At 34.5% G+C, this 12128-nt stretch overlaps 1 protein-coding gene across 2 annotated transcripts; it reads right to left on the bottom strand.

The window, feature by feature from the left end:
- Positions 1–5822: 5822 nt before the first annotated feature.
- On the bottom strand, positions 5823–12128 carry LOC128245112 (uncharacterized). Of its 2 annotated transcripts, none has more exons than XM_052963350.1 (2): positions 12093–12128; positions 5823–8647 (listed from the first exon to the last, which is right to left on the bottom strand). In XM_052963350.1, the coding sequence occupies exon 2, from the start codon at positions 8624–8626 to the stop codon at positions 6050–6052; it is 2577 nt and encodes an 858-aa protein (XP_052819310.1). In that variant the 5' UTR covers positions 8627–8647; positions 12093–12128; the 3' UTR covers positions 5823–6049. The 2 variants fall into 2 exon arrangements, with proteins under 2 accessions (XP_052819310.1, XP_052819311.1); XM_052963351.1 differs by lacking the exon at positions 12093–12128 and adding an exon at positions 8786–8830.

The following is a 12128-nucleotide window of genomic DNA, read 5'->3' as shown; positions in this document are numbered from 1 at the left end:
ACAAATGTAATCACAAATAAACATTACAGTAGACCTTGTAACGAGATTTTGATAATTTAAAGTCATATTCAAGATCCCCGCTGAATTTTGTTTTCTGGTATTTGAATACCACATCATGTCCAGTGGGTGTAAGCCATCCCACTGAAAACGAAACCGTCTTTTTCCAGTAAAACAAAGGACAAACGGCGATATTCAGTAAAACACCTCAAAATCCTCAATTTCTTTTTAGTTATATGTTATGAAATATTATTAATATATTGATCATTTACAAGAGGAACCTGGCAAGATGCGGATCAGCCTTCTAAATTCTAGGTAATTTTGAGAGCACCTTATCGTCCTTTGGGAGGCTATTTCATACATGACTAGTATCAAGGCGGAAAGAGTTCTTCCCATATCAAGCTGTTCTTACTCATGGCACATCTACACAGTTTTCATTTAAAACTGAGGTTAAACTTAAATGCTCAAAGGTTTTAAACATATTCTGGTGAGATACTGTACAGACATTTGTAAGTTCAAATAGCGATGCATTTTTACCCTGCCCATGGTAAGCATATATACTGAGAACAACTGGAAATGGATGTGTTTGTATGTATGAAACAAAATGGCAGTATCAGTCAGATTTGTTGTCTTTGTTATCAAGGGTCTAAAGCACTGATAGGTTGCGATGTTGTTTTCCGTACCATATCAATGATTGCATTATGAACATCATAAAACCATATTGCATTTTAAATATCACGTAAAAAAAAACTTTGGACGCACCATTCGAAACACCTCGGCCATTTTCTTCGAAAACAACCTCGAATGAAAATGGACGGTTAACAATGTCAGAAATCTTTACATTTAACTACGCACCAAGAAGGTCGCGTTGTTATTTCAATTACGCAGTTAAAATTAATGGCTTTACACTTGGGAATCTTAATTATTTATGCAATAATACACTTCACTGACAATCAATTCAAACTTTGCTATTCAAAAAACACATTAAAACTCTACAATTAACCAATACTATTATTCAAAATTTTACGATCTACTAGGCTTGTACTGATGTTCTGGCATTCATCCGAGGTTGTTTTCGATGGGAAATGGCCGAGGTGTTCCGAATGTGAACGCACTGTAACCGACATTTAAGGCGTATGTAGATGTGCCACGAATATGATTGACAATCAAAAACAGACAGATCTGTGAATGCCAAAGCTTGACGGTGACTTTAAACGGACCTCAAAACAGTTTGAAAGGTTAGGTTTGACCTGGGCTATTTATTACTCCCAGGTGTAAATGTTCTGGTTTTAGCGATATATCCTGATTTCTTCCGTAAAAAGTGCTAAACTTGAGTTATTCCTGGCCTTGATATGTAACCAATGTTACATGAACTATAGTAGTTCATATAGGGCTTGTTAAGAACTTTCGAATTGGCCACGATTTAAGACAAGTTTTGCAAACATATTTTGAATACGTTGCATTTTGTATGGATCACATTGTGCTATGTCAAACAGTATAGAAATGCAGTAACCTAAGTGCGAAATGACTAATGAAAGTAAGTTAAAATTACGAAGCCCTTAATTCTGCATTTACTTCATTGGTAATAGAAGTTGGCCGACAACGTTTGTTTGCAGTGTGGTCATCCACGATTCAATAGGCCGATATAGAATGTGGGATAACATCGGATAATGCTCCAGCATATGTGCGATAGAGCCAGGGGCCAAGACAACTGCCTTGTGGCACAATGCATTCCAATGTACGCGAAGATGAAAGTGTTGCGGTGTTGGCGGTGTTGGTGCTGTTGACACACACACACACGGCAGCTACTATGTCGTAGGTTTGTTTGAATTGACTAATCTCAGAGCTAAATCGGTGAATCCGTACTGACTGTGAAGTACTTCAAGTAGAATATCATGGTCCACGGTATCAAAGGCAGCACTGAGGTCGATAAGCGCTATTACCTTTTGATTTTCCATGCCATTCAGCAGGTCCTTTACAAGTTTGGGTGAAGCCGTCTCGCAGGAGTGAAAACGTCTGTATGCCGACTGGTTATTAGGAAGAAGATCGTTATTTTCCACGTAAATACTTCTGTGAAAAACTATATTTATGCCAAAAACTACAGAAACAAGCTCAGTAGACGATAGTTTAAACATTAATCCCATTTAATGGGACAGGGTAAACGCCAACGACATTTTTACTTTAAACTGTCTGTATCAATTAGTTTAAAAACTTTGCCACACTTTTTAATGCAATAATTTGTTTCGTAAAAACTGCATTTAACAAACCATGTATGAGTGAAGCATACTTCAGCTAATAACGAAGCTAATAACGAAGTAATTAGACGTATACACATGTTCATATCTTCAAAGTGGTAATAGGTACTTTTCATTTTATCATTTTACATACGCAGCACCCCATTTTAAATATCGAGTACTCTTATGACTTTAAGGTCGACATAATGTTCTTCCAATGCACTAAGGATGTTCCAAAAGTCCAGGTGAAATGAAATGAAGTTACATAGCCTTCTTCCACTGAAATAAAAGTAGCCAAGCTGTTTGATATTCAGCTCATATATGTATATTCTCTTTGAATATTATATTTGTTGAGCTATTTGCGACTGGTAATGCCACAAAGAGAATTTTCCAGCGATAACAATACGAGAGCAGCGATTATTCAACTCGGAGAAGATGTCGCGCATTCTAAAGCATCTTCAATACCAGCGCTCAACGCATCGGCAATCGGAGTGACGCATATACGATCGGGGAAAACTCTGTGACCTGATAATGTAACCGAATATATATATGCAAGGTACTTGGCATGCAGTCAGTGGAATCCGCCGGAAAGACGCGCTAGAAATCATTGAAATTAAAACAAAGTAGACATAGGTTATTATGCATTGTTTAAGTAAACCCATTGTCTCATAAAATTAACAAACACGAAAACAAATTAGCGTTTTGCTTTCCATTTATATTTCTTTAGTTTAAACTTTATTTACTTTACAACTATTGAAAAAAAGTAATGTTAACTTATTCTAAGTCACTCTCGTTGGCACGATATTTCGCGAGAGTGTGGTCTTGCGTTGTGGAGGAAACCGGAGAACCCGGAAAACCCCCCACTTTTCCGACTTGCTGGCCGGGAATCAAACCCGGATAAGATCAAGAGGTTAGAACATTCTGTTGCGAAATGACATATGACATGAATATTGGTTCTATGTAATTGAAAAGCCATGTATATGGCTTTTGCGGACAGGTGTATGTGACGTCGATGAAACTTGTGATGTTAACTATCCTGGAAACGTTATTTGTCAATGTTGTAGACATAATGCAAATAATAAGCCTCAGTTTCAGTTTCAGTTTTATTGAAGAACTAGGCCCATGTTAGCATCAGTTTTGTTACAACTATGTACAAAAATACAAAAAAAAGAATGGCTTACAAATGATAATAAAACATTTAAGTGATACATGTATCAGATATATAAACATGCATATTTGCAAACATTTCGTTAAAAAAACCCTCTTAAGATAGCTATACGATTCGGGTAAGAAAGTATAATGTTGTTTAATTACTACTGAATAACGGAGGTGGGCAGTAGAGATTAACTGAAAACTTGCATTATTTTCTCACAATTTTTTTTTTAATTTAGAGTTATCTGTCTTCTTGGGGATTGTATATTTTCAAAAGTGACATATTCTATCGTTACGTTCAATAATATTAAATCTACATTTTTCAATAGGCAACTACAACGTCTAAAACGACAAATGGAGAGAGCCAAGTTCCTGGGTAAGATTTTTAGTAGCGTTTAAACTTGAAATCACTTTTTAAGAATTCTACAACAAATGCATCAACTTGAAGAATCAACAGGTATAATCGTACGGACTTTTTTCTTAAGTTAAACTTTTTGCTACTGAGCTTGTTTCTGTAACTTTTCGCATAAATATTTATAAAAAATGTATGCAACTTATATTTTAATTGATATATGACATATAATTCACCTCAACAAAAATAATTTTACCCAAGAATACATTGTCGATTAGATTAATTTTTAATATCGGTTTTCATTCAAAATCTTATAACTGATTGTCGTATACGCACACGTTTCAGAACTGATCATACATTTGTTAGTTTACCACTTTATACACTCGAAAGCAAACGTGGACCAGGAAGTTTTAAATAATAAAAAATACAATAAAAGTTACTTTGAATACAAATAAAGAAGAAACCATGTAACTTTATAGGACATTTTAAAAGGAAATATCGGAAACCCTCCGATACTGTATTCAACATAACTTAAAAATACTACAAATGCAAAGGAAAAAGAAATAATTTATAGCATCGTAAACCTCGAATACGAACTACATTTACAAAATATAAACGTTGATGAAATAACTGGACAAATATCGTCCTTAAAATCTGAACTTAACGAAATTGTATCAAAGCGTGTCAGTGGTTCAATTGTTAGAGCAAGAGCTGTTCTATAGATATCAATGAAAAAATACAGCATACTTTTCAAACCTCGAAAGGAGAAGAACAGAAATAAAAACAAAAAAAACAATGAATAAACTTAACATAGATAATAAAGTTACATCATGTCGAAAAGAAATAGTTCATGAACAATTTAAATTTTATTCTAATTTATACAAGAAAAATACTCTAATTGGACATGATACATCTTTATTAGACTACTTAACAATGAAATAAAACGATGCACAAATGTTATCATGTGAAGGCCTTTTAAGAGAACATGAAAGTTTTAAAGCACTTAACGAAAGGAAAAACAACGAAAGTCCAGGATCAGACGGAATTTCAGTTGAGTATTATAAAACACTATGGAACAACTTAAAACACCACTACACAAACTCAATTAATAAGTCGCTTACATCTGAACATTTATCGCTACTCGAAAAACAAGGTATTATTTCCCTCACTCCAAAACCTGGTAAAGACTCAGAAATTTTATCTAACTGGAGACCGATCAGATTATTGAAGACTACAAAATCGCCACAAAAGCCTTACCGAACAGAATAAAATGTATACTACCATCAATAATAAGCCTCTTCCAAACTGGTTTCATAAAAACTACATGTATAGGAGGAAACGTTAGAGTAATCAAACACACCAGGAATTTTGTTTTCTTGCAGACTTTGAGAAGGCTTTTGATAGCTTAGTGCATTCGTTCATGTTATCATGTTAACCTCATTTCAGTTTTGCTGACGAATTGATTAAATGGGTTGAATTATTCTATAATGGTATAAGTAATATAACCATTTACAATGGATATTTTTTTTCCTGATGAATTGAATACTTTAAAAAATATGCGCCAGAACAGAACAAAAGAGAAATATATTTTACACGTAAACCTGAAAGTTTTTTTTGTGTTTCATCTAAATATAAATATATCAACGATAATACTATACTATGCAGTGAGTGACCTATTTTATTGAAATATAAAGGATGAACTGAACATAGTACTATTTCAAGTCATTGAAATAAGTACAATTATCATCAAAATCCCGTACATCAGAGCAATACAATAATATAGGTGTGATCATAGGATAAAAAAACAGAGTTGTAGATCAATATCAAGAAACAATGACTGATGTTTAAAGATTAATAGAGTAAAAAGCTTTGCGAGCTTGATCACAAAAAACACTCTTTTTTGTTTAACTAAACTTGGCGTTATAATTGAAACAGACACTAAGGTAGCTGAATTGTTATATAATACACTGAACAACATTTAACATGTACATTGATGCTACACATGCACTTCACTAAACAGTTAATATCGATACAAGTTAAAAAAGGAAAGGGGATATCGTTTTAATCATAAAGGAAGAATAAGGCGATGACAATGTGTTCTTTATTGAAAGTCGCGACACTTTTTGGGCCTTGATAATGACGCTAATAAAAAACCTGCAAACACCAACGTTTCCAATGCGAACTAAATATCCTATAAACAGTAGTTGCTGGTGATGATTCACGCAACACATAAGAACCATGAAATAATTACTTGTATGAAACGTTTTACAATCTAATTTGTTTTTCAGATACTTATATAGTTCTTCATTCTGATTCAGCCATCGAATTGCACTTCTACAATTGGCACACAATTTCCCGCTTCCTCCTCTTTGCTTCTCCAGTACTCAACAATCGATTGTTCAATATCTCTTTCTTCTATATCTCCTTTTACTATTTCGCTTTCATTAACCATGGCAACCTCCAGCACTCGCGGTAGAGCGCCAATAGTGACGACAAATATCACGTGCATTACTTCTGATACGTCAGAAGCTGGTCCAGAAACGACCCTTTGTGTAATAAGAACCGCCATGCCAATCAGAGAAGCGATTAATGTAATATGGAAAAGTAGCTTCAGCACTTCGATATGAACAGGCCTATGTCGTTTGACCAAAAACTCGAACAGGTCACATGGAATACCATACATATTTTCTTTCACCTTTGTTTTCACTAAAGCAGTGGTGTTGGAAATCGTCTGTAAAACATTGGGTGGAACATCTATAAGCTTGTTGTTGATACGAATGCTCTGGATACCAATAGCCTTTACATTTGAAATGATCAGGTGGCCTTGATATATTTTCACATCATTAACGTTTCTATCAAGAGCCATTGACTTTTCCACAGCTGTTGACAAAAGCGTCAAGTAAGTATCACCAAAATCACGAATTAAGCGCACTAAGTAATACAAAATAACTACAGCAAAAAAAAGATACCCAAACGCGAATGATGGAAAAATAATCACAGCGACAAAACAAAACATGATGACTTTGCAAATAAATGTAAAGCTCTCAATGAAAATTAAAATCCCTGAATAGGCGAAAAGAGTGACGCTTGCTAGAATGAAGCATGTGCCTAAAGTGAAAAGGATCGAACTAGTAATATATCCATTCCTATTATACCTCCCATGTAAAGCTACCGAAAAACCCTTTACCATTATAACAAGGAAACTTAGACAAGGACAAGCGTAGTATACTAAACAAAGCAACAACTCGAGAACACAAAATGACGCAATGAAAGGAGTTAAAAGGGAAAACAAAAGTTTTACCATGAACGAATTTCGATCTGTTAGTGTTCTAAACCTTTGTTTTTGTATTTTCAATGTCTTGGACCAAAATTGTTTTGTAAACAACATGTAACAGCTAGCCTTGAACATTGTGTAAGCCTTTTCATAACCATTTTCTACATGCATTTTGATACCAGACATTTGAATGATTTCATGTGCTCCGAAAAAAAGAGGCGAATATGAATAATGAAGAGGAATGCCATTTTCTACGATGGCTTTTATACTTATTGGAAAAACTACACATACCATTCCCAACATATAATATATAACGAACATCATAACGGGTCCTCCAAGCATTGGTACAAAAACTTTAGATCTGTCCTTTGCGTGTCCCAGAATTGACAGTAGTCCTAATGGAGTTCCGTGTTCTACAAGATCAGCAACTGTTATTACATGACCTGTTAGACCCATACCATTCTTATACATCAGTAATTCCATGAAGATTACTGAAGGGCCAAGCAAAATAATCAGAAATCTATTGAATCTCGAGTTCGCTAATGGATGAGATGTCTTAAAGCCGGTAAAAACCGATCCAAATAGATCTAATATTTTTAGGGGTGATGTTCCATCCAGATATATCCATCCATAGTTTTCATAGTCATAGACACTGCCTTCCCAGCTCACTAAATAAGACCATTGTTCACGTGTCTTTGAAGTAATCTTTTCATTCTTTGATAACCAAGCACCAAGCCTGAATAACAAAATAGGGAAGTATAAACATAATACAATTCCTATGATGTATGGCCCCTGAAGACATTCGTACCATTTTTTCATGTAATGTTCGGGGTCGGTGCAATCTGGAACGTAAGTGGTATTCGCGTAAATATATGACATTTTGCAGCAAGCGTAATTGATGAACTCAATGGGATAAATAGTGTACAGTGCCGCCTGGTAGGCAAATGTTTTCCGTATGCCTGGAGCCTCGGAGAGGTAACAGAAAAAGTTCCGTTCATATTTGATATGGCTGTGGACGGAGTCATTAACAACTTTATTCATAGCTATTGCCAAGAGTTTCGTTGTCTGTTTTTCCCCCAGTTTTGTTGTGCAATTCCGCGGAACTGCTTCCAAGTGAAGATAAGGAAAGCTTGCAGTTTGTCCCGAAAGGAGACCAAATGACAGTATCCCATGGTCTATGTTCCACTGTAGATATGGATATTTGACAGATGATGTGGTATACGTCCAAACCCACAGCTTTGGCTTGAATGCGAGCTCTGAATAAGTAGTTTTTACACTTGTATTAAAATTGATAGCAAATTGGACAAAACTAGGGTCAACCATTTCGAGACGACTGCGGAAAAAATTAAGGCTTTGGTTCCCAACTTCGAAAGATTCACACTTCGGAAGGTCTTCATTTGTACTTAGCTCTGTCGCTGAGATGTCAAGTTGCCCATGCATCGTTGGAGCTTTGAAATCACCATCGGAATCTGCTTCGTTACCCACCCATTTTTTGTCGGTAAATGCGTCATTATGTGTTAAGTCAGAGCTATTATTTTCACCTTCTTCATCATTCAATTGTCTTATGTCGAAGGCCTCCACAAGGATGACAAGTATCATCAAAAACAAAGTCACCATTTTTTTTCCTTTGAAGTAATCCTGTAAAACAATATTGATAAATCAATTTATATTTCTTAACATTTATCAAATTGCAACCGGTATTTAAATATCCAAAACACACTTATTAGATCTAGATGTATGTGAAATATATTACTCCACAATACTTTTTTAACGAACCTGTTTAAGAGACGGATGGGGTTTTTAAGTGAGTAATATTTCAATAGAAACTGCAATGCGTTAGTGTTTTAGAGGGAAGTTTTTTATCGTATGCGCAAACACATGCAGACATTTTTCTTAAGACTTATCTTCCTTTTAGTCATTCAAATAGAAGATTGCACGGCGTTGACAATATGATAATCGACCACCAATAAAACACTCGGCAAAAATGTGGTTGATTATCATATTCATACCCATTTTGAAATATATTGATAGAAGTTGAGAGAAGGTCCTGGACATTTTTGTAAAATGGGCCGAATAATTTTCAATTTCTGTTTAAAAGTAAATTCTCCAGTCTAATGATGAAATTTAAGTTTACTTTAAAAGTCTCTACAAAACAACTTAACCACATAAGTGTAATATTATAGTCATTCAGAATTTTTTTTATTGCAGCACTTAGGTCGGAAAAAATAGTAATGAAAAGGGAAAATGTATATACATGTATAAGGATTTATTCTTATTTATTATGCGTCAATTAAGAAATGAATTGCGGGGTTGATGTCATTATCGGGGTATGAACGCAATTGGGCTGATCAAAGTGTGTGGAGTCCGAAGGATTCCACGCGTACTTTGACTAGCCCAATTGCGTTCATATCCCCGATAATGACATCAAACCCGCAATTCATTACTTATATTTACACCAATAGTTCATTATTTCATTCAATAATTGTTAAAAAAAATACTGAATTTCATTTAAAAAACTTTTCAGTAACCCTTTCCTACCCATTCTGTAAATAGAACGACCCGACTGTAACCGAAAGCATTTTTTCAAATGACGTCACAATATCGCGGGAAAAGATCAACCACTTGAAATCACTTTAAAACGTAAAAATTGAAACACTTCTGGCACCAATATATTTAAAATATAATAAACTAACACTTTCTAAAATGTTGATCTATGCTTTACGGGTCCTTCTGACACAATACAAACAATAACAAGATAAATATTTTTCATGTATATTGTTATGCAATGAGTTAAGATCCGAACGTATCCGAAGATGTTGCGTCCATTGATTGATGAACGCAATTGCCGAAAGGCAGTTCATTTAAGGAATGGAAGTTGAGGTGTAAATATTGCAGTATGAAACGCCGTATATTGCATGAACGCACTAAAAATAAAAATCAATCTTTATATAGATATCTTCAATATTTTAATATGAAACTAATTGAAAACATCACGAGAGACGGCATCGGTTTGTATAGGTAATTGTACTAAAAACGGTCTTAAAAAAGACTTAAATATAACCCTATTTCCCATGTGAGTTATCCTCGGACAACAATGCTCAACTCGGTCAAAACGGATAGAAAAATTAGATCTGAAAAAAGTGATAAGCTTAGTACGTTCAAACCCTGTTAGGAAGCACAAGGGAAAATTCAAAAAATGAGATTTTACTGCCTATATCTGAGGGAATGGTTTAAACATTTTAACATTTAAACGTTTTATAGGATAGTTCACTTTGTATCAAAATGTTCATCATTATCAATACATTCTTAAAAAATGTAAGCAAAAACAAATAATCATAAAATATAAAAGCAAAAGTCTTGGTTTGAAGCTGGTCCTTAGCAGAAATTTATACTTAAAAGTTATGTACGTATATCGAATGACGCCGAAGAAAATGTGAGTTGTTAAGTACACTGTGAACAAATACTAATCGATGTATAAATTGCGATGTTGGAGTACAGTCGGTCAGAAAAATACATGTGGATATATATATATATATATATATATATATATATATGAACATATATGGGGCTGTTATGAAAAAGGAAATTAAATGCTTCCTATCCTGTGATAATGATTATGTGAAATCACTTCTATGTAAATATGACTAACACTATTGCTAATAGTTATGATATACGCACTTGGTAATTATCAAGACAATGGGCCGATTGTTCAGAACTTTGTTGTTAACGGCATCATTGTTGACTTTTAAAGCTGCACTCTCACAGATTTACCATATTTACAACTTTTTTATTTTTTGTCTTGGAAAGAGCAATTTTTTGCGTAAATATCTGGGGCCCATTTTACTAACGGACTTACGTAAGCGTAACTCCAATATTTTCGTAAGTTTTTGCGTACGCACAATTTTTTAGCGTAACTGCGTTTTACTAAATAGTTCGTACGTACGTATGCACGTAAGTTTTTGCGTAAAACTACGTTAAAAAAGGCATCCGTAAGTTTGTTCCACATAGCGTAAATATGGCCGACGGAAGAAATCTCCGACGTCACCAGCCGCGCAATTTTCGGGATAGAGTTTATTTGTTAAATAATTTGAATGATAATGAAGTAAAAGTGAAGTACAGACTATCCAGGCAGCAAATAATTGATTTGCACGACCTCATTGAGGACGACATATAACCAAAAACAATGCGAAGTCATGCCATTCAAGCGATGTTTATATTTGACTAGGTAATAGTTGATGGAAAACTTCTCGTTTCTATAGCTCGTTTCAATACAGTACGCGATCTACTTGCAGCGGACTTAAGGATACCGATTTCTGAGTATGTAAACCGTCCAAATACATCCGAGGTTGTTTTCTAGCAAAATGGCCGAGGAGCTCCGAATGATCCTACAGCGGATACGGCGTCCCCCCCCCCCCCAAAAAAAAAAAAATAAATAAAAATAAAACAAATAAATAAATAAAAAAAATGTCCTAGTGTATTTCTTATTTAAATATAGGAGAAAAAAGTAATAAAATACGCTCGAAATGCACCATTTTGGACAAGAAACGGTTACAAAAGAATTGGGGGGGGGGGAGTTCCCCCCTCCCATCCCCCCCCCAAAAAAAAACAACCCCTGCCATCAACCAAATAATAATTATTTTCGAACGAAAATATGAAAATCTGCGATCAGATCTTTTGTCAGCAGTTTTATATCACTGATTTGCAGATATTTCCGCAAAAATTGGCTCATTCCAAGACAAAAAATAAAGTCTAAACAGTAAATCTGTGAGAGTGCAGCTTTAAAACATAATTACTAAACAACATGCTGTACTGAGTGCTAAAACACCCGTTGAATAAAGTACTTCTAATTTTTGTCAATAAAATATCTGAGAAAAAAATAATTTAATTTGTATTCCTAATGTTTACTTTATCCATTTGTTTTTTTTGTTTTTATTCACTCCTCCTTACGCTTGTTTTGGAGAAAAAAAATCCGTAAAACGTGAAAAAACACACAACAGAAACAAAATTTTAATTAGTGATTCTTATATGTGTTGTCGATATGATAATAAATATCATCAGAACAAAATAATAAAGTTGACTTTACCTCGTCCGACCAGCAGAATTACAAACTACGTCAACA

The sequence above is a fragment of the Mya arenaria genome, chromosome 8, assembly GCF_026914265.1.
Source record: "Mya arenaria isolate MELC-2E11 chromosome 8, ASM2691426v1".
Classification (NCBI taxonomy): Eukaryota; Metazoa; Mollusca; class Bivalvia; order Myida; family Myidae; genus Mya; species Mya arenaria.
This window is presented reverse-complemented; position numbering and strand designations above follow the sequence as displayed.

Excerpts from the sequence above, each read along its gene's own strand:
- LOC128245112 (XM_052963350.1), bottom strand. The coding sequence starts at position 8,626 with ATGGTGACTTTGTTTTTGATGATACTTGTCATCCTTGTGGAGGCCTTC.